This window comes from Phalacrocorax aristotelis, chromosome 1, assembly GCF_949628215.1.
Source record: "Phalacrocorax aristotelis chromosome 1, bGulAri2.1, whole genome shotgun sequence".
Taxonomy (NCBI): Eukaryota; Metazoa; Chordata; class Aves; order Suliformes; family Phalacrocoracidae; genus Phalacrocorax; species Phalacrocorax aristotelis.
Genome location: NC_134276.1, coordinates 161,730,300 through 161,753,178, shown reverse-complemented (window position 1 = coordinate 161,753,178; position 22,879 = coordinate 161,730,300). Strand labels below are relative to the sequence as shown.

The window sequence follows — 22,879 nt, the reverse complement described above, 5'->3', positions numbered from 1 at the left end:
TAATGCCCTCCTGGCTCAAACCAAAGCTTTGGCTAACTCTGAGAGCTGCAACAGGAGATGTTAGTTGGGGGGGGCAGGTGAGCCTGTCCATGCTCTCTAGTCCAATCTGGCCTAGCCCTAGTGCCCAACTGGCCATATGGTGTTCTTGATTCCTGTGGGTGGTGGCTTCCTGTTTTATCTGTGAACAGAGGAGTATTTAGTCAGTTCTTCTGGTTTACTTAGTGAAATGAAGATAATTCACCCATGGACTTTAACCGGCCTGTGACTGAGCTTTAATACAAATGCAAGCTTGTCAGGGGCACTGACACCGACTTTGAAGACTGACAACAGTTCCATAGCAAATAAATTTTACTCATGCTTTCTTCATCCTACTTTTATCTGACCTTGGAGGTCTATTCAAATGAACAAAGACACATGTAACTGCAATTACTAGTCCCACTCAGCTACAGATGTGGGCACCCTTCTTTCATAATTAGTCTGTTATTCCTGTTTATCATAAAGTTGATTAAGCTAAAGTAGAACAAGGTGCACTTATTCCAGAACAAAAATCTATTTATGTGGAGTTAGTTAAGAACAGTTATTTTGGAATTTGCAAAAGGTATTTAGAAAGCTCTCCCAGCTCAGAAAAGTCCCATATCTCCCAAAGTATATATTTCATGATTCAAAGTAAGGTATTTCCTCAACTGCTTTTCATTTCTTGCAATAGAGATTTTTGTGCAGATTGATAAACTGCCAAAGGTCACAGCAACCAACCTCCAAAGCAGGAGGAATTCTTTTGTTACAAATGAAAGCGCTGCTTTAAAATAGATTTTTTAAATATCTATTAGCATAAGTTAGAAATGTGCTCAGTGATAAATTTTTAGAGGACTGAATTTTAGCTACAAGCAAGATATGCACTTAATCCATGTCTGTCCATTTTGCTACTGGTCTGCTTGCTAGCTCAGGCAATCATCGAGTTTCTTCTAATTTATCAGCTACCAGTGAAATGAAGAAGTGGGTGTGTCAGCCACTCGTTAGTGACATGCCGCTACACTCAAAAGCTTATTTATAGGCAAAGAGGGAGCACACCTTGTGCATAATTAAAGCCAAGAATTTATTGTTAGTATAACTGAAATCTTGAGAGTCTAATGATTATTGGACCAGATATAACCTACAGAAAGACTAATAACGCAGGGAGAGTACTTCTGTAAAATGGTAACACATACGCTTCTTGGCTTCTACCCCTTTTCCATGCATTTCACTCACCCTCCCACTGCTCCTGTGGGTCGTGAGGCTGGTAGTTTCATTCTGGTGTGTGTGGGGGGGGTAATGTTGCAAGTTGTCAGCATCTGGAGTCCTTTGCTGGAAGAATATGATTGTGGTGTCAATGGTTTCTCCTTCCTTGCCCTAGGATCCACTTGCTGTCATTTTTATATGTTTGCTAGCACGCATTTACACCTTTCTTCATTGGTCTGCAGCACCACACTACAACTGATTTTCCAGTATGTGGCGCCTATTACACATCAGTTACTATTTGTTCTCTTTGTTACCCCTAAAGTTCTCTCTGTTACCCCTAAAATCAGCTTAATCCAGCTCCAGGTCAGCATTTCCTTGACTGATCACTGGTGAGTTGTTTATGGGCATCAGGTCTCCAGCGCCAAGCCTGTGCCTCGCCTGTTACCTCCGCCTGCCTGTACTCTGTGCCACGTCTTGCATGCCCACTTCTCAAGGCCTCTGCTGTTGCACCAGGCCCGTATTTTTCTACGCTGCATCCTTGTGCTAGCCGTAAATCTATCATTCTACATAGAATAACTGTTTATTACTGCTGTTTATATAAAATGATGGCTGTACCACACACAGATAAACAAAAGTAAAACAAATCGGCCGTAGACCTGGCTAATTATGGAAACTGCTGTCACAGCTAACCAAGTAAAACAAAGGTACGGAAGAGTTGGAAGAAGTTCAGGCAGAGGAAGCCTGACAAGCCTCAGTCCTGAGGCCTTGCAAATTCAGTGCAAAGGTTATGGCAAATTACTGAGGAGAATCCTGTATTACAGGGCTATTGGTTACAGCCCCAAGAGCCGTGAGCAGGTAAGCAAAGCTGTACATGCTACCAGATAATCCATCAGGTTTGAGCAATTCTTTTAGAACTGGGTATGCTGGCGGTTTTTTTTTTCTTTTGGGGTAGAAAACACAAGAACACAAGAATTAGAGTCCCAGTTACTGAACCTTTTAAAACTAGAAGCTAGCTTGAAGTATATTGCATATTTTTACAAACAAAACTGAATGACATAGAGAATGGTAGAAAACAAGCATAACATCAAGGATAGTCAAGCACTGAAATTGTCTGGTTCTTTGTCAAAAAAACTGATAAAATCCACAGTCTCCCCAAGCAAACAAACATCTGCCAAATTCATCTGATTCTGCTTTAAGCTAGATAATCTCTTGAAGTCCCTTTCAGTCCTATTATTCTCTCTTACTAGTTTGCTTTTTTTACATTAAATAAAAAATTCCTTGTGCATTCTCAAAAGGGATTGCTTTTCTTGCCTCCTTTATCTTTTTGATAGACTCTGCATATGATATACTGATGCATGTCTCTAGAAAGTCTCTTAACCAGGTTTAGGTTTTGCAAAGCTTAGAAGTAGCCTTGTTTATTCCAGTCTTTTTTTTTTTTTTAATCATGTCATCCTTTATTATCTAGAAAGAATTACTTATTTCACAATCACCTATTAAAATGATCACAAAGAAAATGAAGCTCATGGTGCTTGGACTGCTATCGCGTACTGTATTTGTATAGTTGACATACTTAGAGATTATTTATTTTTCATTTAGAAAAATACCCATGCCTGAATTCTCTAGTCTGTGTTTTGATCCTATTAAGTTGTCTTTGGCACCTTTTCTTCTCCAGTCACATGCAGCCTGTTGTGATTCTGACTTGACCTGGCACCTCTGTAATATCAATAGGCACAGACCTCAAATTCATTATTTCCTCCAGAGTTGCAATGTTGAACCGTGGTCTGGACAGGACATCTTGATGCACAGAAGGGAGATCTCTAATCCTATACCCTATCCTTAATGATTAACTCAAGGTACATTAGCAATCGCAAAATCTGTGTCTTTTTAATGCAGGATCACTCCCAACAATGTAGGATCGAGTTATTTTGTCAGGGCTTTGCCTAAGGACCTCAAGACTAGGACAGAGACATCACTCGGCCTTACAGTACCATCTCCGTTCCTTCCAGTAGTTCCAATTTAACAACGGAGCCCTCTTGTTACTCCAGTCTGAACTATGAAGCTTGGCTGGTCTGATATTTTGCCAGTCCTACCCGGAGACCCACTGTCTGCATAGAGCTTTTGCAGTTCATCTTAGTTCTGACCAAAGAGATGGAAAACATAGGCAAGGTTTTTTGCTTTATGTAAAACTCAGCCTGCCCCAACATATGCACAGTTTCAGGCACGATCACAAGTTGGACATAGCATTCAAAGAAGCGTACCAGAAACACTGCAGATAAATGAGGGATTTGGACCAGAAGTGGCAAAACGATAAGCAGGAATTCCTTAAGTACAAAAAAAAAAATATTGTGTGGATTCATCCTACCGTGTTCTGATAACCTGAACTGGATTCTGATATTCTTTTCTTTTGCTAGAGGTATAAGCCATTACCTAACTATGGTTTTCAGAAGAGCTTTCAGATGTAGAGAAAGAGGAGGGAGCTGTGACATGTCGAGTTCGTTAGTACAGATTCCATGGGGCACGTTAAAGCAGCATGGCCTTTTCCTGAGGTTGGCTGAGGTGGAATCCGTTTGCCTGGCCCTTCCTCACAGAAAGGTTTTCGTCAGGTTTTGCTGTGGATGCGGTGATCATTAATTCTGATGTGTCTAAGGGTGTACCTAGAGTGAGACATCTATGCAAGGCTATCACGATTTGTGGATTTGGGTAATTTTGGGGATGTAATAGCTAACATAACTTCCAAAGTGGTGTTGAACTCACTCTGTATATTCTTTTGCTGTAGGAGACAGAAGAAAGTTTCTGTCTTGTTAATACTTGGATTGCCTTTGAAATATTCAGTATTCTTTCTCTCTCTCTCCCCCTTTCACTCCACAACATGTATTTTCAACTTTACGGGGGAAGGGGGAACCACCCAAAAAACAGCAATTGCTGCTAGAGAAGGGAGAGCTGAAGAGTATGAAGAAATTGCTGCATTTTTGCCCAGAAGCATTCTGCAGTTCTGGGAAGATTTCAGGTATGTCACAGTTTTAGTCTGGGACCAGCTGTAAGTGAAATGCATTCCTATGGAAACCAGAAGGCCCAGTTCTTCCAAAACAATGCAGACATAAATGTATGCTCATATCCCAGGCTGAATCTTCATGGGTTAGATTCTGGAAGGCCAAATATCAGATTATTCTGTCCTGGTTAAGAACAGGCAAATGGCCAACTTGAAAGTTGAGAGAAGGCATTAGCCTTTATATTTGACTCTAGTCCATTTGATCCACATAAATCTGAATCAAAACCAAAACCAGCCAACCAAAAAAACACCCACATGACTTCCCTACTGCAACCATGGATTGAAATGGTTAGTGAGGATGAGAAAATCAGCTGGATACTTAGTATTTTTATGGCAGTGGTTTGACCTGGCTCTTGTCTTGTCCAAATTGGGATGAGCTCTCAAGTGAGAAGAAATGCGCAACACAGTGGTATGTCCTTCTGCCAGTGCCTGACTTGCAGCTGGAGGCGCACTGGTCAGCAGCAGAGCCTGTCAGAGGGAAGGAGCAGGCTCTGGGATGCCTCAGCTCCCTTGGCTGGCGTGTAATGTGATGGGGTATGTGGGGTTATTGCATAACGCCATCTGGAAGCCAAATGAGCAGTTAATGATCACACATTTTGAAGATGTAGAACGTAATTTATTGCCCAAAGTAGCACTTTGGGGTGGGAAATGATCTTCGGATTCTGTTCAGTCATTGACCCCTCTGAGAACAATTTCACGAACCAGAAGGATAATGGAGGGAAGGTTGTTTACAGAGGCATTAGCTGCTTCAGAGCCGTTCAGCAGCACCAGAAGGATTACTCTCTGCATGCATATTCTGTTCTGGAATAAAAACATACTTTGGGAAGGAATTTGTCTTTAAAGGACTGTCTGCCTAAGTGCTCTTCTGGAATAGCTCTTGTGGAAAAAAAACGGTTTTCAAAAGCAGCGCCAGCCAGTTCCTTTGTATAGATGAAGCCTTGGGCACCCAGAGTTAGACTTTAGGTACTTAAATAAATTGCTTAATGTCCCAAATGGGAACCCTGTGAGCACTCCTGCTGTGTGCTGACGGCAGTTAGGGGCTGTGGGTTTTGTTGCTTGGTTTCCTTCCACGGGGGGAGGGTGGGGAACTTTTCACAAGCACCTTGAAACAAGCTCAGATGCTGCTCCTATCCCTTAACCCCCCACCCACCAGGGCAGCGACCCCGAGGGGCAGCTGACAACTCCTCCTGCTCACAGGACACCCACGTCTCCTTCCCGTGCAGTCCCATACTGACTGTGCTACCAGAGGCGAGCTAAAAAGGTGTGATTGCTTTCCACATACTGTCTCCAAGAAGACTGCAAACTTGTATAAGTGTTCATATCCTAAAAAGCACCTTTTCCATCCTTTTAAAATGGCAGATTAAGTCATGTGTATGACTCAGCCTCATTTTCTTGTCCTGTGACTTCAGGCAAGTCACTTCTTTTCCAGCTTTTGGAAACAGATGCTCTCCTGATGGGTTTTGACCATCCAATCCAAAAATGCCATGTGCCTTTTTGAGGAAGATGTGCGTGTGGCACCCTGATAAAATAAAGCTGAGCTGCGTTGAACTGAACGCCCTCCAAACCAACACCACTCCACGTTTTTAATTAAGCCTGTCTTTTCCAGCTGTGAAATGAGGCTAATACGATATTCCTTAGAGATGGCAAATATAGTAGTTGATAAATTTTAGAAGGCAAAATAATTGAAGACAATAATTCAACCGCGTGTCAGCGCGGGGGCAGTCCCCGTTCCTGTCAGGAGCCTGCGCGCCGCCCCCACGCTGGCGGCAGGGGGTACTCCAGCGCGAGCGAGCGGGCGGGCGAGCGAGCGAGCGAGCGGGCGGGCGGGCAGCGCGCGGCGGTAAGGCCGCCCCCCTCCCGCTGCGGCGGGAAAAGCCTCGGATCTGTTCCCTCAGGCAGGGGAAGGCGGGCAGGGTTGGGCTGGCTTAGGGAGCTCGGAGCCCTCCGCGCTGGGGTGCTGTAACCACTCGCACTCCCCGAAGTGCCTGCGGATGAGCTAGGTTTTAATTATTGGTGTAAATTTGAGGGGGGAATTTTGGCGCTCCACGGGGGAGGGGAAATTCTGCAGTGCCTCACCCTTTGGGAACAGAAATTTACATCCCCTGAAAAGGCAGCTGGCAAGGAAAAGGCAAATCTGTGTGTTGATACATGATTAATCATTTATTTTCCTCTGAGTCAATAGATGTGAAATTCCACCATGGCGCCCCTCGGGGCAGGTCAGATTGCCTGCTGCCCCAGGGGCAGGGGCCCAAACTCTGCTCCAGTCAAGTCAGCTGAGGTCCTTCTGTCAGTTCAAAGCCAGCTCATTAAACCCAATGCTATGTGCTGGGGCCAGGTCCCTGTCACACCGACAGTCTCTATGTATTAAATGGAGCGCAGCACACAGCTCTTCCTCACTTATCCTAATGAAGAGGTCCCAAGGCGGTAACAGCAGGGTTGGGGCACCTGAGGTGGCACAAAAGTGTTTGTGTTTCCCCACAAATGTCTTTGTTTCTTCATGGATTTGCTCTGTTGTCTCAGACTTCCACCCTTTTATCTCGTTCATTGCAGGCAGCCGTGGCTGAAATCCTCTGGGTCTTTGGTGTGCCAACGTAGCTGCAACAGGAGGACTTTCCACTATACAGGAGGATTTTTTTCATCCCTAAAGCTTGTAGTAGGGTACAGTATAATTTCTCCATTTTGCCTTGTAGCCCGCAGGAAGGCACAGGTCTGGGTCTGCCTCTTTTTTCTGCTGTGAGATGCCAGTTACCTAAGGATGGGGAGTGGGAGAACAATCCCATGACCTGTTCAGCTGTGTATGAAGTGCAGGGTTATGTGCATTTCAGGAGGATATTTTTAATGGAGAAGATGTAATACAATTGTAATGCCTTTTGCATTACTTGTTTTTCTTCCTTCAGTATTTGAAGTAAAGGGGTTTTTAAGATCTCTTCAAGTATTTTTAAATTAATATTTGACTGTAATTATTTTTCTGATTGATATAAAGCATGATGTGAAGACATGATTTCTCATTCCATCATTGTCAGGGTCCTGAAATAGAAGTGAAATATATCCTGACACTAACAGAAACAACTGATTTTAACAGAAGTGACTCCATTGTATTTTCACTCCAAAACCAAATAAGATCATTCTAAAATTATATTTTCTTTCTCACTTCTTGCATCTTCTGTATACACAAGATTCTTGCAAGTAAATTAGGCAGACCTTAAGTATCCACTCAGAAGCTGAAAAAAAGCTATTTGCAGATCTTTAGTCTAAATTATCCCATCCTCTGTTAGACATAGCCCATCTTGTACTTCATACTAAACCCATCTTACCTTTCATGGATTTTATTAACAAGGATGAGCAAGCAAACGTATATAGACACCTGGATGAGGTAGTTTGCAAAAGTTTTGAACAGCCATAGCTAGAACAGTGAAGACAAGCTCACAATTAAGACAGAAGCAACCTATCCATTTACAAAATCACAAAACTGATACAGCAGGTCATAAGGTCATATTTCTAAGGAACTACTTTGTATTCATTTTTTCTTGCATTCATAAAATTTAAGTAGATAATATTTAGGGATTTATTTGACTATATTATAGATAAGTGCCTATTCTGGCTTTAGGCCTTGCTTATAGGAAGTCATATAAAGAGGGCAGTGAGGCTGTAGTGGAGTACAGGCATGGCAAGTTAACCGTGAAAACCCATGAAATAAGCTCTCTGTGTATATTTTTGCATAACAGAAGCCTCAGATTTTTATTACCCTTTTTTAATTCTCTTCATGCAAGCATATATCTTACAGGCGACACTTGCAAATCTTCAGGATTTATTAGGCATTCTGAACTCTAGCAAGAAGTTGAGAACAAATACAGCTTTATAGTCTACTCTCAAGGTACATGACTAAGGAGTTGTAGCCTTCTCAATAGCACTGTATTGTGGGCTTTCTGTCACATAGAGATGGGGAAGCTGAGATGTTGCATTGCCTTTCCACTACCCTGTCTGCAACTCTGCTGATTTTTGTTATAAAAATACAGACTACCTTTAACTTTCTTACCAGAATAAATTCCACTAATGATAAATCATTTAAAAAGTTCCCACCTCCAAACCTGTACTCTGACCCAAGATTCTTGCAAGGGAATGAGATCTCTTTTCCTAATATCTGTTAAACCCTTTCTAGTCAAACTGGTTCATCTGACAGTAATGCAGCAGATTTTCTCCTTTTGGTCTGGTAGACCTGAAAATGAAGAGTTGGAAGCAGAATCCAAGTTTAAATCCATATGTGATGGCATACTTAGAGGTTCAAGGACTTCTTAAAAGTCCTTTTGTAGTCATTTATTCATTTATTGCCACCCCAATACTATCTTTGTTTGCATTTCCCAGTAGCGATCAATACTTTATTGCCTGCTTTTTCACGATGAAGACCATGGAGGATCAAGTAGTCCAAGAAGAACCAGGATACCAGGATGATGAGGTAAATTTATGGTTCATTGAAAACTATGTACAGCAAATCTTGTTTGAAGGCATTTTGACAGTGTTATGAAATCCACGGAGAGACAGGAGGTCCCCAAAGACCATCAAGGAGTTCAGTGCATTTACAATTTTGTTCCAGTCTAATACCAAGAAAATCTCACTCTCCCAGTCCCTGTACAGCCTTGCTGTTCAAGTGCCTGTCATTAACCTTTCAAAAGCTATGCACAGTTTTTAATGGGATTATAATTATTTCTTTATATTTCACACTTCTATCAGTTAATTTTATGCTTCCAAGGAATGGTCATCAGCCTGAAAAGGCTGAGGACCTGTGGTGGAAAAAATCAAGATTATGATGATTGTAACACAGGTTTTGTTAGCACAGTAGAGGATTGCTTGCCTCTGAGGATACACTTTATGAAGAAGGTGATAGGAAATGTGTGGGCCTTCTTGGCTCACTATGGCTTTGCTTATTCGGGTAGTCCAACAAGTTATATGTTATTAGGGAAAATAATTTAAATGTTTACAAATTTTAAAAAGACACATAGTGAGACAGATGTAATTACAAGAAAAAGCAAAATCCTTCTTTTCTGCATTTTTTTTTTTTTAGGAATCCTTTTTTCAGGATATTGACCTGCTACAGAAGCATGGCATTGTAAGTATTAGCAATGACTTTAGCACACAGATTTGCCCACATAAATCTATTTTAAGGTCATTCTTCCAAAAGTGTATACACATCGATACAAATAACTGAAATTCCTCCTTGCAGTAAATTTTAAATCAGTCATGTGAAGACAAATTTTGCCTTTGGTTTTCAGAAAATCTCATTCCCATCAGATTCCTAAATAAAGTGACAAGTTATTCAAAGTATTTAGCACCCAGCACTCTTGAAAAACCAACTACTTGCTAATTTATTTGAAAACTGTGTGATAGATTACTTCCTGTTCCTGCCAATCTTAGTAATTACTCCTGCATTTTTGGTGCCTGTGAAATTACACTGTGACAATTGTTGCTATACTATTTTCAGTATGCTGGTGAAGGGGGTAGAGTGGGAGTGAAGAAAATATTAGTAGTTAGAGAAATAAGTGGTTAGTTTTCTTCATCAAATATGAATTCCTATAATCGTTATCATCATCATTATCACATAAACATCACCTATTTCTTTGAATTACTGTTATTGTATGTTTATCCAGGAGCCTGTCTCATGGATCAGAACACTATTACATTCAGTGTTATAGAAGCAGAACAAAAAGTTGGGTTTGCCCGAAGTAATGTAAGATTTAACTCTAATATAAATGACTACAGACAGATACAGACAGGGAGGACACAGACATAATGAGACAGCATGAGTCCGGACTATAGTTACTGGGCTCAGCATGTCAGCAGCATAATTGTCAACTTTTTTTATTGGCAATTCATTGACAGTTTTAACAAGAGTTCTGAGGAAGGATCATGAGACTGGGAGCTCTAACTAGGGGGCAACATAGAAAAAATACACAAATTCCTGTATTAAAAATTTTACAAGTTGAGCAAAGAGGCTGACTTCATGAGCTGGAAGGGAGCTGTACTAGCCTGTCAGTATTAAATGAGGCATGGTATGCAGAGAACAATAATAAGGTATGAAAGATCTTGAAAATAAAGAATAATGACTTAAGCTGTTCTGGCTTAATGAGGGTAATGACGGTTTCCTGCTCCTTTTTTTTTTTTTTCTTCCAAGTGATTATTCTCATATCCCAGGGGAAGTTTTTGTTCTCAGCTGTGCCAGTTGAAATTTCTGTACAAACATATGATGACCCATATCTGTTAAATTAATTTGCTTAAATAAATAGTTTTTGTGGGTTTAGAATCTTTTTCCTAGGAGTAGAGAGAGACATATTTACTAGATCTGACAGTGTGGCCACAAAGAGAGTCTGATTAGCACAGCCTAGGCTGTGGTTTGATGTTCAAAAGCGTTTGGTAGGAACTAAGGTGCTGAGACCCCGCAGCCTTTGCTGAGTGCTCCTGCCACTGGAGTGTGCTATCCCTTCTTCTGGCACATCTGTTCTTATAGTCACCCTGTGAACTGTATTTGTGAAAGAATTAGTCCCCAAATTATCACAACAAAAAATGTGGTTCAGTTTTTTTGTTTGTAAATTCTCAGTCTGCTCCCTCTTCCACCTCAGAGGCGTACAACCTGGAGGACAGGGCTGCAATGTAAGGGAGAGGATCAGGACAAGCAGCTGGTGTTAGGGGGCAGGTGTGTCAGTATGTTAAGCCAAGAGTACTGCGGAGCACCTCGTAGTATTGAACTACAGTCTAAGAAGGAGTATATCCTAGGACGTTGGTTGGTACATGAGCTGCTGGTGAAAGGTGAATCAGTGACCCCGATCTCTGGATTCGGAGAAACCAGGAACTTCCACAACCAGGTTTACCACACAGAGACTTCTAATGCATAACAGCCTTAAGGCTGATGTGACCAGAAAGACACAGCCACTGGAGAAATGCAGAAGCAGGGTAATGCGTTTAAATTGTTGGTCTAGAAAAAAAGCTCTTTGCAGGAGTAGTCTGTTGTCTTAATAGAAGAACACAATAACCCACCTCAATCCTTTTTATATTTCTGGTTATTACATTCTTTTGGGTAGAAGAGTCATTTTTATTCGTGACCGATTTTACCTCATCCATCTCTATTAATGTAATAATCCAAAACACCTCACAGGATGAGAAATAAGCTTCCCAATGAACATGACTAATTTCTAGCGTAGCTCCCCCCTTCTTACGTCTTATGCACCCACACGATCTAGATAAATAGATGACACATCCAGTTCATAGTTCTTTTCAAGGAAAAAAACTTGGCTGGAGATGGTAAATTGAAGCATTATCCCAAACTTTTTACATGGTATGTTTTCTTGTGAGTAATCTATTGCTTGCCTTTAAGTTTCCAGTGATGCCAGAATCATAAAATGAGGTGAGAGAAGGCAAAATGTGTCAGTAGGGCGAAGTCATGCTGTACCCAATTTATGAAAAACTAATAATCTCATTCCAGCCCAAAGTGTTGGTTGGATCTGGAGGATATATATGTGTGTTAAACCGGACATACTGTGACCATGCAGAAACAGCACAGCAGTTAAGAGTCAGCTTCCAATGGTCCTTGCAATTCAGCTCCCCATTATCCATGACCAGATTATCATCTTTACAGATTATCTGTGTGAAGGGACCAAGGACAGATTAAGTGTCGCAGGCTTTACTAGGTTGGGCTCCACGCTATCTGAAATAATCCGTACTGTTTCTTTACTACCAGCTTGGATCTAGAAAGACTGGCACTGAACAGGGACAAGTAAGTACAACTGGACCTAAGACACCTCTCTCTCAAAAGCACCAGGTTGTCTCTACACCATGATCCTTCATACTGATATTACTCAAAATTTTCTGTTGTTGGTATCATAACAAAGAGTACTGTAAATCTATTTCTTTCTTGGTGAAAACACACACACATATGAATGTATAGCAAAACGTGTTTCAGCTATTTACTTCGCCTTCCAGTTGTTAACTGTCACGGGTACTCAGAGAAAGGTACTTTCTTCACAGAATGTAGCAGATATTAAAAAACTGAAGTCAGTTGGGATCTGCACGATCAAAGGAATCCAGATGACCACAAGACGGGCACTGTGCAACATAAAAGGGCTTTCAGAGGCCAAAGTGGACAAGATTAAAGAAGCCGCAAACAAGCTTATTGTAAGCCAGTCACTTTCCTGATGTTTAAACTTAATGCTGGCCTCTCCAAGATGCTGTGCAACTTTTCTCTTAACAGATCTTTTCACCACATCATCGAGATAATTTTGAAAATTATTCTGCTTGTTATTCTAAAGGAATAATACTTTACAACAACCAGACAAACTCTGTGGTGCTTTTCATACACAACCTGTGTAAATGAGGCTAGGGTGCAGAGAAGATATTTGTGTGGGATATTGCACTTTACCTTCAGGTTAAAGCTAAAACAAACCTCTCATGTTCTCTTTGGTCTTCCTTAGGAACCAGGCTTCCTGACCGCCTTTGAGTACAGTGAAAAACGGAAGATGGTATTTCATATTACTACTGGCAGCCAGGAATTTGAGTAAGCTGATCTCTGCTTAAATCCTTCCTTAGTCCAAATTGTTCCAATAATCACATTTATTGCCTTTAATGAGTCACAAAAATATAAAAGAACAAATATTCAGCTAGGACACATAGGTTACTTTGCATTTGGAGCTAGTGTTGGCTCAAAGATGCCTGCATCAGTAAGCAACAAAACCAACCCGTTTTCTGAGGGGAAACTGGACTTTGTACAGTCATTGTAAATAAACAGTGTTTGCATCCAGAAATCCTGAACGTACCATAATTTTTTCACCTAGTCAAAACAACCTGCAGGCCTCAGATCAAAATTATAAGACTTCAAGACCTCCCTTGAGATATTTTTATGGAATGTTATATTTTCAAAGGTATTTTCTCTTTTCTTTCTTTCCAGTAATGATTTCTATACATCTTTTTCTTGCACCGAGAAAAGAAGGATGAGACAGAGTTAATTCTTTATGAATCAGTGACCATTTAGTGCCCTGCACTTAATGCATCAAGTGAAGGCCTTTAAGGCAGAAATAATTTTTCTTAAAGTAGCAAAAATTTCTCTTTTTTGCTTTCCTCTTGTGATTTTGTGGGTTTAACTATATCATAATCCTCTCCCTTTCTCCAGTAAACTTCTGGGTGGTGGGATTGAAAGCATGGCAATCACTGAGGCCTTTGGAGGTGAGAAACCCATGTTAAATGAGTATTACTGAACAAAGAATTGCAACTGAGTTTAGATTTTAAATCAAGCTGGATTACTTCTATCAAATTTATCACACTCTAGTCATAAAGACCGGTACCTGCATGAGGGTAAGAAGAAAGAATTCACTTTGCTTAGTGTTTTCCCTTTTTTCCTCTTCATTTGCTTGCAGACTAAGTTTGAGCTGAGTAATCATTAGACTTGGGGCATGCTGACTCAGTACAACATAGCATTATTAACGTTATTAGTAACATGTCATATAGGAAAGATTTCCCTGATGCAGTCTGTGTTCCTTTCCGGTAACAAAACTGCCACAAAAGTTATTTCATTTATGCACACTTAGGACACATTGCATTTTGTATAAGATTTTGAAATCACAGATAAGCTACTATTATAGTAAATTTGATCAGTTAGTGGTTAACACTTCAATAACAGTAAGAGTTCATAAAGCACAGTACTCTTCCCTTTAGAAAAGATAAATGGCAGACTGACGTAATTTGATATAATGAGATGAGTAAACTCATAAGCTTCTCCATGATCATTTTACTGAATATGAAATGGGCCAGGTCAGTGGAATCGACCATTTCTTACCCCGCCTCCCCCCCTTAACGCTTTTACATAGGTGCCATGTGGTTTTAACTTCTACACAGAAAAGAATAAATGACCTCAGCAGTGCAGTATGATCAAATTAAAGCATTTCAGATTTTGTTATTCATGTAACACATTTCTACTGTACAGAATATGATTTATAAATTGGGGTTAAATGATTTAAAAAGGTAGAGATAGAGGTGAATTTGGTAAGTAAGAGTGTTCCTAACTGCAGTAACTCCTGAATCTGGGAAACTCAGAAAAATAAACCCTGACTTTTTTCTTTATTTAACAGAGTTCAGGACAGGCAAAACCCAGCTATCTCACACCCTTTGTGGTAGGTGTACTCCCTTGAAACAGACAGCCGTTTCTTCTCCATTCTTTACAACTGTATCAGAATTAAACACATAGAGATAAGTCAGGATCTTTAGAAATACAGTGAAGCAGACCTTGGTGACTCTTATCTCCATTAATTATCTTTGAGTAGGGAACTTATAAATTATTACTTTTTAATACTGCTTACCTGACATCGAGGTAAGTTTTGCCATAAGGAGAGAGACGATCATAGACTGTCTTGGAGAAACCAGTGAAACACACCATCTGGAAAAGCAGAGCACAAATACAGGTTACAGGCAGACAGGGGCATTGTTCAGAATAGGGCAAAGGCAAGGTTCTTTCTTAGCAACTCTTAATTTCCTGGTTTCAAGAGGTTTTCTTGAATATGACATTCTGAAAGGGCACTGAAGGGTACTTCTGCCTGACTGTAACTGGATAAACAAAGACTTTGGCAATCATTGTATTTGGGCAGTGCCAAATACAGCAAATATCGCTGATTTCCCAGCGATAGATATCTCTAAATGTGTAAACAGTAATAAATAATAACACATCTATTAATGCTGCTGGAATATAGTTACCAGAGACTGGGTTGGCAAACATTCCCTTAAATTAACCCTATACTATAACAGGAATTATGGCAACTTCTGGAAAAATAAGGCCTCTTCCATTTAGTACAGTCTAACGGTCAGCAGAGTCATTCCCTTTTGCATGAGTACAACTGAATTGCGTATTTTAGCTTATTCACTCCAAAGAGACTAAACCCACCATCAATAACTATTCACATATCAGGAAAAATTCATATCCAAAGAATTTTTGATCGTATGAGTTACAGCTGGAAAAAAAGCCTAAGTCACTACCATTCCTTTGGGCAGAGGATTAAGAGGACACTTTGTGCGTAAGAACCTATTAATAATGCCCTAACCTATATTCAATTAAAAATATACAGATTTGGTGGTGGTACTGAGTAAAGCACAATTCTGACACCATTAATTAAGTCTCATCTGATCCCCGGTCCAGAAAAGTGAGCTGCTTGAGTTGCTTCTCAGGCTGGCAGTACGTCTTGAGATGCTCATGATTTCCACATTGATTAAAACTGGTGGTTCTTTGTGATACGGATAAGTAGTTGTATTTTATTAAAAAATAATAATAAAGGGAGTCAGAAAATATTTTCCCCTGCTTCTTCATTTTGATCGTCTATGATTCACTGTAGTGACAGCTCAGCTTCCAGGACCAAATGGCTACACGGGTGGAAAGATTATCTTCATCGATACTGAAAACACTTTGTATCTTTTGGACTGTTGAAAGCTACAGGTACGATGAACTGGAAAGCCATTTCGTTTTGTTCTGAGCAAGTAGGAGGCTCCAGATAGCTTCATACAGGTAAAACATTATGACTGACACAGAAAGCCTGTAGAGCAGAGTGTGTGTCACAGGTGGTGGCTTTTTTCTCTGTCGTTTGATGAAATCCAACCTAGAAAAATTAGAGTTAGGATGCAGATTTTATTCTGTTTTTTCTGAGATCTAATATGCCTTCTTGATAATGATACAAGTGATAGAAGCTTTTCTGTTTACTTCAAGAGAAGTTCATACAAGTACTAAACACTATTTTTAACACTTCGTATCTGTGGTAGACTGTGTATAAATAGGTTTTGCTCACAGCTAAATTCCTAGAACACAGATATCCATATGTCAACCAACCCTCCCTGCCTCAAACCCTAAACACAAAACAATTATCATCATGAGCCCTAAACTATCTTTAGGGTACGTGGGACAGTGTGAAGAGAAAAAGTCAGTCTTCTCTAGGATCAAAATAAATATTCTTCCTTATTTTTCCATAGCTGTGTTTTGGAACAGAGTTTTATTATTTTCAGAGCATGGTTTGTACAAAGAGAAATCCTTAACTTTGACTAATGTCAGCCGACCAGACCGTCTTCGTGACATTGCTGATCGCTTCGATGTTGACCACGACGCAGTACTTGACAACGTGCTGTACGCACGTGCATATACTAGTAAGACCATTATTGCAACTGGCATGGTATCTGTGTTTTTTCTCTAAGGCTCCCATTTTAATAGTTCTCAGTTTATGAACTGAGATTGCCCACTGAGGATCATAAAGAATGTTTTGTTGCTAACAAAAGAAGTTAGGAGCTTGCTTCCATTTTCTGTTTCTGGTGTCGTACACTGAGCAGACCTGCTCCCTGTAAGTATTCCAGCTCAGCTGCACTACATAAACAATAAAATTTTGCAGTTTGCCACAACATTAAGTGAACTCTGCCATGTCTATGACGGGTGTCAGCATAGCATCTCAGTAAGAGACGCACCAATTAATGTAACCACGATTTCTTGAATGTACGCTAATTCTATAAATGCTGTTGAGAAATTCTCTATGATCTTTTGAATGGAACTTTGTCGGGACAGCTCCAACACACTCCGTCACAAGACATTGCATTAAAACTTCAAGGAAGTTTTAAATGGGACTTTTACTTTGAGAGTACAATATGAACATGAATAATATCATTAACACGATTTCTGTGTGTCATTTGATTCAACATTAAATTCAAATGTTTATATTGATTTTCAGTTCCTAACACAACAAAAAAGTTGTCTTCATGCATAGTTTTGTCGTGAAGCTTTTCACAAATAAGTTTTATTAGTTAGGCAAGTGGAAACTGGAACCGGCAGAAGTGCAGGCACTGCTGGTTATTGTAAAGGTAGCGTGTTACTGGGCACTGGATTTGAAACTGCTGGCAGTGAAAATATAAACAGTGCCGATGTTTAAAGTGAATTTTAAAATTCAGGCTTTTGTTGCTTCAGAACTCTTTCTGCTCCTAATTTAATTTGGCAACGGTACTTCCTACCAGGTGAACACCAGATGGAATTGCTTGACTATGTAGCAGCCAAGTTCCATGAGGAAGCTGGTATCTTCAAGCTATTGGTACAAGACTAATTTTTTTTTGTATGCTTACTGCCTTCAGAATACGTTTTCCTATTTTCTTTCACTATATTTACTTATCTAGAATAATTGCAACGCAGATCATTGACTCCATAATGGCACTTTTCCGTGTGGATTTCAGTGGTCGTGGAGAGTTGGCTGAACGACAACAGAAACTGGCTCAGATGCTGTCAAGGCTCCAAAAAATATCAGAAGGTAAGGGAGACATTGCAAAAACTGGAAAACGTGGACTGGAGTTACTGAAACGGTAGGTGTTGGTAGCACAACCACCTCATAGTCCGAGTGTACCATCAAGTCAGGCACTGTCCCAGGAATCATTCCTCACTTCACACCTCTGTCAGTTACAAAAATATCAAACATATATTATTTCAGGATGACAGGTTAAGGAATCTTTAGAACCATTGAACATTTAAACTTTTCCTAGAAATATTGTTAAGAGAGTCCTAAATGAGAGAATAAGTTGTAGAACAGGACAAATATCCAGTAAGAGAAATTGTCTTCCCCAAATTTTGAGTCTAAATACATGAGAAACATGAAGGGCAGAAAAAAGGATGACGGCACAGAGAGATAAAAAAGCCGTGCCCATTGCCATGCTCCCAGTACTTTGCAATGCTCTGAGGGATGATGACAGGATGAATAGGGATCCTCCTCATTGGAATGTCTCAGAAATATCAATAAGGAATGAGTAAATGTTTTTTTACGCAGTAAATAAAAAAAAAGGGGCAAACGGACAAAGGAGGGGAGGGGGCTGAGGGGAGGGAGCCAACAGAGAAGATGGGAACTGAGAAAGATTTGGTCAGTGGGATTCTGAAAAGCGCTCATTTTTTGCATAAGTACTACAGTTGAAGTCACGCAGGAGGAAATTCAGGCTGTCTGCTGATTAACTGCAGCCATCAGACATAAAGAATATTTGCTTCTCTTTCATTTGAAATGTGAAGTGCTTCAGCTGCAGCCTTGCTTTTACCATGGATGGGAGAATATTTTGGAATTCTAACTGGATATAGTCCACCTTCTTTGCATTGTGTTCTATTGCAGAATATAACGTGGCTGTGTTTGTGACCAACCAGATGACTGCTGATCCAGGAGCAACTATGACGTAAGATACCTTTTCTCTTTTTTTCCATTTCTTCTCTTTTGTATTACATATGTAACAGAGATGAGAACTGAGATTGTGTGGAGTAAGAGGCTCCAAGACGAAGGTTCACATTGGTCATTGGTCCCTCTGATATGGTGAATCATTCACTGATGACACCTTTAGGTTTCTCTTGTTTTTTGTAATGAGTTTTTTTTTACATTTATCTGCTGCCTGGTGTGATGGCTTCTTTCACTGTGACTTGAATGAAGAGAAACAGCCATAAAAAGTAGTAATAAAGTACCCCATTTTATTTTGGAGCAGCTTTTATATAAAGTTTAAGGTGTGTATTTCTTGAGCCTCTTGAATTCAATGAGAGGAGAATTATGCCAGCATCGAACACCTGAACATCCTATCTTGAGGCAAGGGTGTTAAAGACCCTTTTTGATATATTTACCTATTTATTATTCATTACTGAGTTCAATATGCCTCATCTGACAGCTAATTGAATTTGCACAGTGAATCATCACAATTTTCTTGCTAATTTAGCTTTCAGGCAGACCCCAAAAAGCCCATTGGGGGCCACATCCTTGCTCATGCTTCAACAACCAGGATTAGCTTGAGGAAAGGGAGAGGGGAGCTGCGTATTGCAAAGATATACGACAGGTAAATCACCTTTCCTTCACAGGAAGGAAGCTGTGTTATAAGCAACTGTAAGGTGACAAAGTTCATAGTCCTGAAACTTAATAACTTGATGGCTGATTCATGGTTTCAAACTAACCCTGTTTTGGGATGGTAAGTTGAGAGAAAATCTGAAAAGACAAGCTAATTAACAGACTTAAAGGTGTCTTGCATATTGCATACACTAAATTATGTAACCTTTCATCAAAAATCCTCCTAGATGCTCATCTCTTGAAGAAGACCATCAAATAGTTCAGTAAGACTGGTGGTCCCTTGGCAGGAAAATTCCCAAGCTGTTAATCACTAAGTTTTGCTGACCCAATTAGTATCACTTTACCTGGTAAGCTGTGGCAGACGCAAGTCATTAAAAATTGTCCCAGTGGAACTGCATGGGGAGACCGCTGTTCCTGCTCAGGAACTAAGAAATTGAAATGAGAGTTTGCACAGACAGAATCCTTCCTTCTCCGTTCCACTCCCTGGTGTTTGTCATCTTCCAAGACGTGGATTTCATATTTTCTGATCTTGATAATATCGATCACGTTCTACAGTTTGCACCTATGTATAAAGATGTTGAAATGTTCCAGGTTGCTTACACTTGCAACGTTTTGGGGAATGTTTCACAACTGCATTTGATGTGGGGAAACCCACAAGTTCCTTGCTTCTGATTTCTTTTTTCCCCCAGCCCTGAGATGCCTGAAAATGAAGCCACATTTGCAATAACTGCTGGAGGGATTGGGGACTCCAAAGAATAGGCAGGAAACCAATGTCATTGTACCGCTGAAAACCACCTGGGTGGTTGGGATGAAGATTTGTGCAAGGTCACCGACTGCCTGGCTGCATTTTTATCTTCTTGGAACCGTTTGAGATATTTTGGGAGGACATTGGGACAAACTCTGTACAGTTCAGTTTAATTGATCTTAATAGAATTTGGTTCAGCTAGGGTCTTCATTTTTCAGTTGAACTTTCAGCAGACAAAAGTTTAAGAAATATGCTTGTGAATTGTTCAAAGAATCCTTTTCCTATATTCTGTGAAAATCAAAGCTGTCCTTTCACATGAGATTAATATACTCTTTTTTTTTTTAGTTTCTTTCAAAAAAAGCATCTATGTGGTAGAATTTAATAGTGTAAAGTGGAAAAGGATTGGAATAAGCTCGATTATAAAATTGACATAAATAGATGGAAAAGGCAGGGGCAGGAGGAACAGCCCAAGAACTTGACGGACTCTCATGTACTGTAGACAAACAAGTTACTTTAAAAATACATTTTTGGGTATTTTTATCTCGACTAGGTAATTTTTGTATTTTTATTTAGCATTTTCTACTTTTTGAAGAGAATGTGTTAAAACCGTGAAGTTAAAAATAAAGATGATGAATTAGAACAGCGCTCCCCTTATGTTTGGTGCTTTGAATCAAACCCTGCTCTCAGTATTCTCACTGATCCTTCAGGAGAGAAGTCAGATGGATGAGACCCAGCATTTTAAAATCTTTTCTCTAGTTCTCTAAAGAAAAAAATTTTGTGTAATTGCCCTGTCAGTCTCCTAATATAAGCAAGAATATTAATGATGGTTATTAAGTAGTGGAAGAAAACAAAAACAGTGGCTAGATAGGGGGGAGAGGCTGACACCTGTACTTGCACCAAGGGAAAGGCACTTAGACTTGGCTTGGGAGAGCGTGCCCACAGGCCGGCCAGCACAGGTGTGGCTCCAAACTAGCCAGAGATGTGTGCCATGGGGGGCAAACCAAGAAGCCGGAGGAAAAAGAGAAATGGGAGATCAGGGGACAACATACCAATTCAGTTTGCATTACCTTCAATGCTCATGGAATTACTTGTTTTGAAATAAATTCAACAATTTGTATATTAGATGCTTTAAGGGAAGGCCTTAGTTTGTCCTCGTGAATAAAAATGCTAATTAGAATGGGTCTAACTTTGGTGTCTGGTTAGAGAGCTGGTCCTCACCAATATAATAATTTTTAAATTTAGATTTACTATTGCATGTAAGATAACATGAAGTAAAAAGGCATTGATGATCAGGAATTCATCCAAGAAAAGCCTGATGCTCTAGCCAGCGTTCATCTTGTGACAGAGCTAGAGAGTTTGCCTTCCTCAAGTAGCTTCTTAACATATCTGATATTTTTCCACTATTTTTAACTGTGGAGAGAAGTCTAGAGAGACGAAAGCAGGGAGCTTGGTTGATCTGAGAGGGCCAGGAATGGATCAGCTGTTGTTATTTCATGTAACATCTAGTTCTTTTCATGTACCAGTCTTTCCCACAGCAGGCATCCATACCGAACGGCCAAGCACCAGGCGTCTACACGGTCACTCCACTACCTTCCACCCACTTAGAAAGGTCCAAGCCTCTTCCAGTATTTTATTTTAAGCACCAAGGTTGCTTTTCACTTTGTCACATATACCATACATATACACAGCAAGTAAAACTAAAATGGTAAACAGTTTTCATCTTGTTCCAGGCTGTTATTTGTTTCAAGGGTCTGAAAGTAAAAAGGACTTGCTTTCTCTTCTGCCAAGGAACTGATTTTTGATAATCTGATAGCCCAGAAAGCACTGCCAATAGTGTGGCTGTGGTTTGGGCCAGGGCTGGGTTTGGCTAGAGCATGCAGACCACCCGCCAGACATGGCTTCTTGTGCCAGGACCGACCTACCAGCGGCTTGTTGGTAGGCGCTACTAGCAGCACAGCACACAATAACTTAAGGCCTATGCCACCTAATCACCTCATGGCTCGTTTTATTTTTTAGCTAGGAGCCTTGGGTTGATGTGGCAACTCAAACACCAGCAAGCCATAAACACGTGCCATGCCCAGCATCCTTTGAGTACTTCAAAACATTCCACTGATCGTAGGCAGTAACACCAGTGGGCGATGCGGTGAATTAAGCCACCAGTTTATTTTCTGGAGGGGCTGCTATGACCATCCTACAGCTATGGTGAAGGGTGTGTGATGCGGGACTGCCACCATATCCCATTTTGGGCCCCGTTATGCCATTTTGTCCCGGCCTCCTGTCGCTCAGGCGAACACAAACATCATGGCTGCTGTCGCTCCTGGTCCTGCCCCAGAGCCAAGATCCCCCTACTGATCTGCCAGGGGAAAAAAAAACAAGGAGGAAAAAAAAACAAAAGCGGAGGGATAACCCAAACCCACCGGCCCCGTGCGGGCTCGCCGACCCGAGGGGGCCGTTCCCGACCCCCTCCCGGGCGCGCCGTGCCCCTGCCGCCGCCCCCCGCTCCCCGTTCCCGTTATTGTCTCCTCAGCCGCGCCGCCACGCTCCACGGGGCCAGCGGCCGCGTAGGCGAATGGCCGTATTCCCCAAACTCAACTACGCTGCAAAATTAACGTAATCCTCCGACCCTCCGCCAACCCTGCCTGCACAACCCGCGGAAGAATTTTACGCAAAAAGCGCCGGCTCTTCCTGCCCTACGCCAAACTGAATTACGCAACTTGCGTACGCCGTGTACTTACGTAACGTACGCCTCGGCCTAGGTTTTGCCTACTGTCTAGAAGGGGTTACGGAGTTGACTCCTTGCGTAGTAGACTTTGAGGAATAGGGAGAGCGTTATTCCCCTCCCTCCCTTCCTCACGCGGGTGCCCGGCTCAAGTAAAGAACGCTACGCACCTTTCGTAGCCTACCTGCCGCGCGGAGCACTGCTTCGCCAAGCTAATTTACGGCGTAGTTGGCTTCCGGGAATAGGCGTAGGCATTTTCGAGGGCCGCAGTTTGCGCAGCGCCGGGCCGCCCGTAACGTAACTGG

The 22,879-nt window shown here is 41.0% G+C and overlaps 1 protein-coding gene and 1 long non-coding RNA gene across 6 annotated transcripts; one reads left to right on the top strand and one right to left on the bottom strand.

The window, feature by feature from the left end:
- Positions 1 to 6,401: 6,401 nt before the first annotated feature.
- Positions 6,402 to 22,832, bottom strand: LOC142049560 (uncharacterized). The gene is made up of 3 exons (XR_012657755.1): positions 22,745 to 22,832; positions 14,599 to 14,675; positions 6,402 to 7,291 (listed from the first exon to the last, which is right to left on the bottom strand). It is a non-coding gene; the product is annotated as an uncharacterized LOC142049560 (long non-coding RNA).
- DMC1 (DNA meiotic recombinase 1) lies at positions 6,833 to 20,499 on the top strand. 5 transcript variants are annotated; one of them, XM_075077214.1, is made up of 15 exons: positions 6,833 to 6,922; positions 8,049 to 8,138; positions 8,630 to 8,717; positions 9,324 to 9,368; positions 12,278 to 12,424; positions 12,721 to 12,803; positions 13,416 to 13,468; positions 14,371 to 14,412; positions 15,622 to 15,694; positions 16,329 to 16,420; positions 17,273 to 17,346; positions 17,445 to 17,559; positions 18,400 to 18,460; positions 18,986 to 19,102; positions 19,800 to 20,499. In XM_075077214.1, exons 3-15 carry the CDS (start codon positions 8,661 to 8,663, stop codon positions 19,867 to 19,869), a joined length of 1,029 nt encoding a protein of 342 aa, XP_074933315.1. In that variant the 5' UTR covers positions 6,833 to 6,922; positions 8,049 to 8,138; positions 8,630 to 8,660; the 3' UTR covers positions 19,870 to 20,499. The 5 variants fall into 5 exon arrangements, with proteins under 5 accessions (XP_074933315.1, XP_074933307.1, XP_074933324.1 ...); XM_075077206.1 differs by having other exon boundaries at positions 8,627 to 8,717; XM_075077223.1 differs by lacking the exon at positions 14,371 to 14,412 and having other exon boundaries at positions 8,627 to 8,717.
- Positions 22,833 to 22,879: the final 47 nt, after the last annotated feature.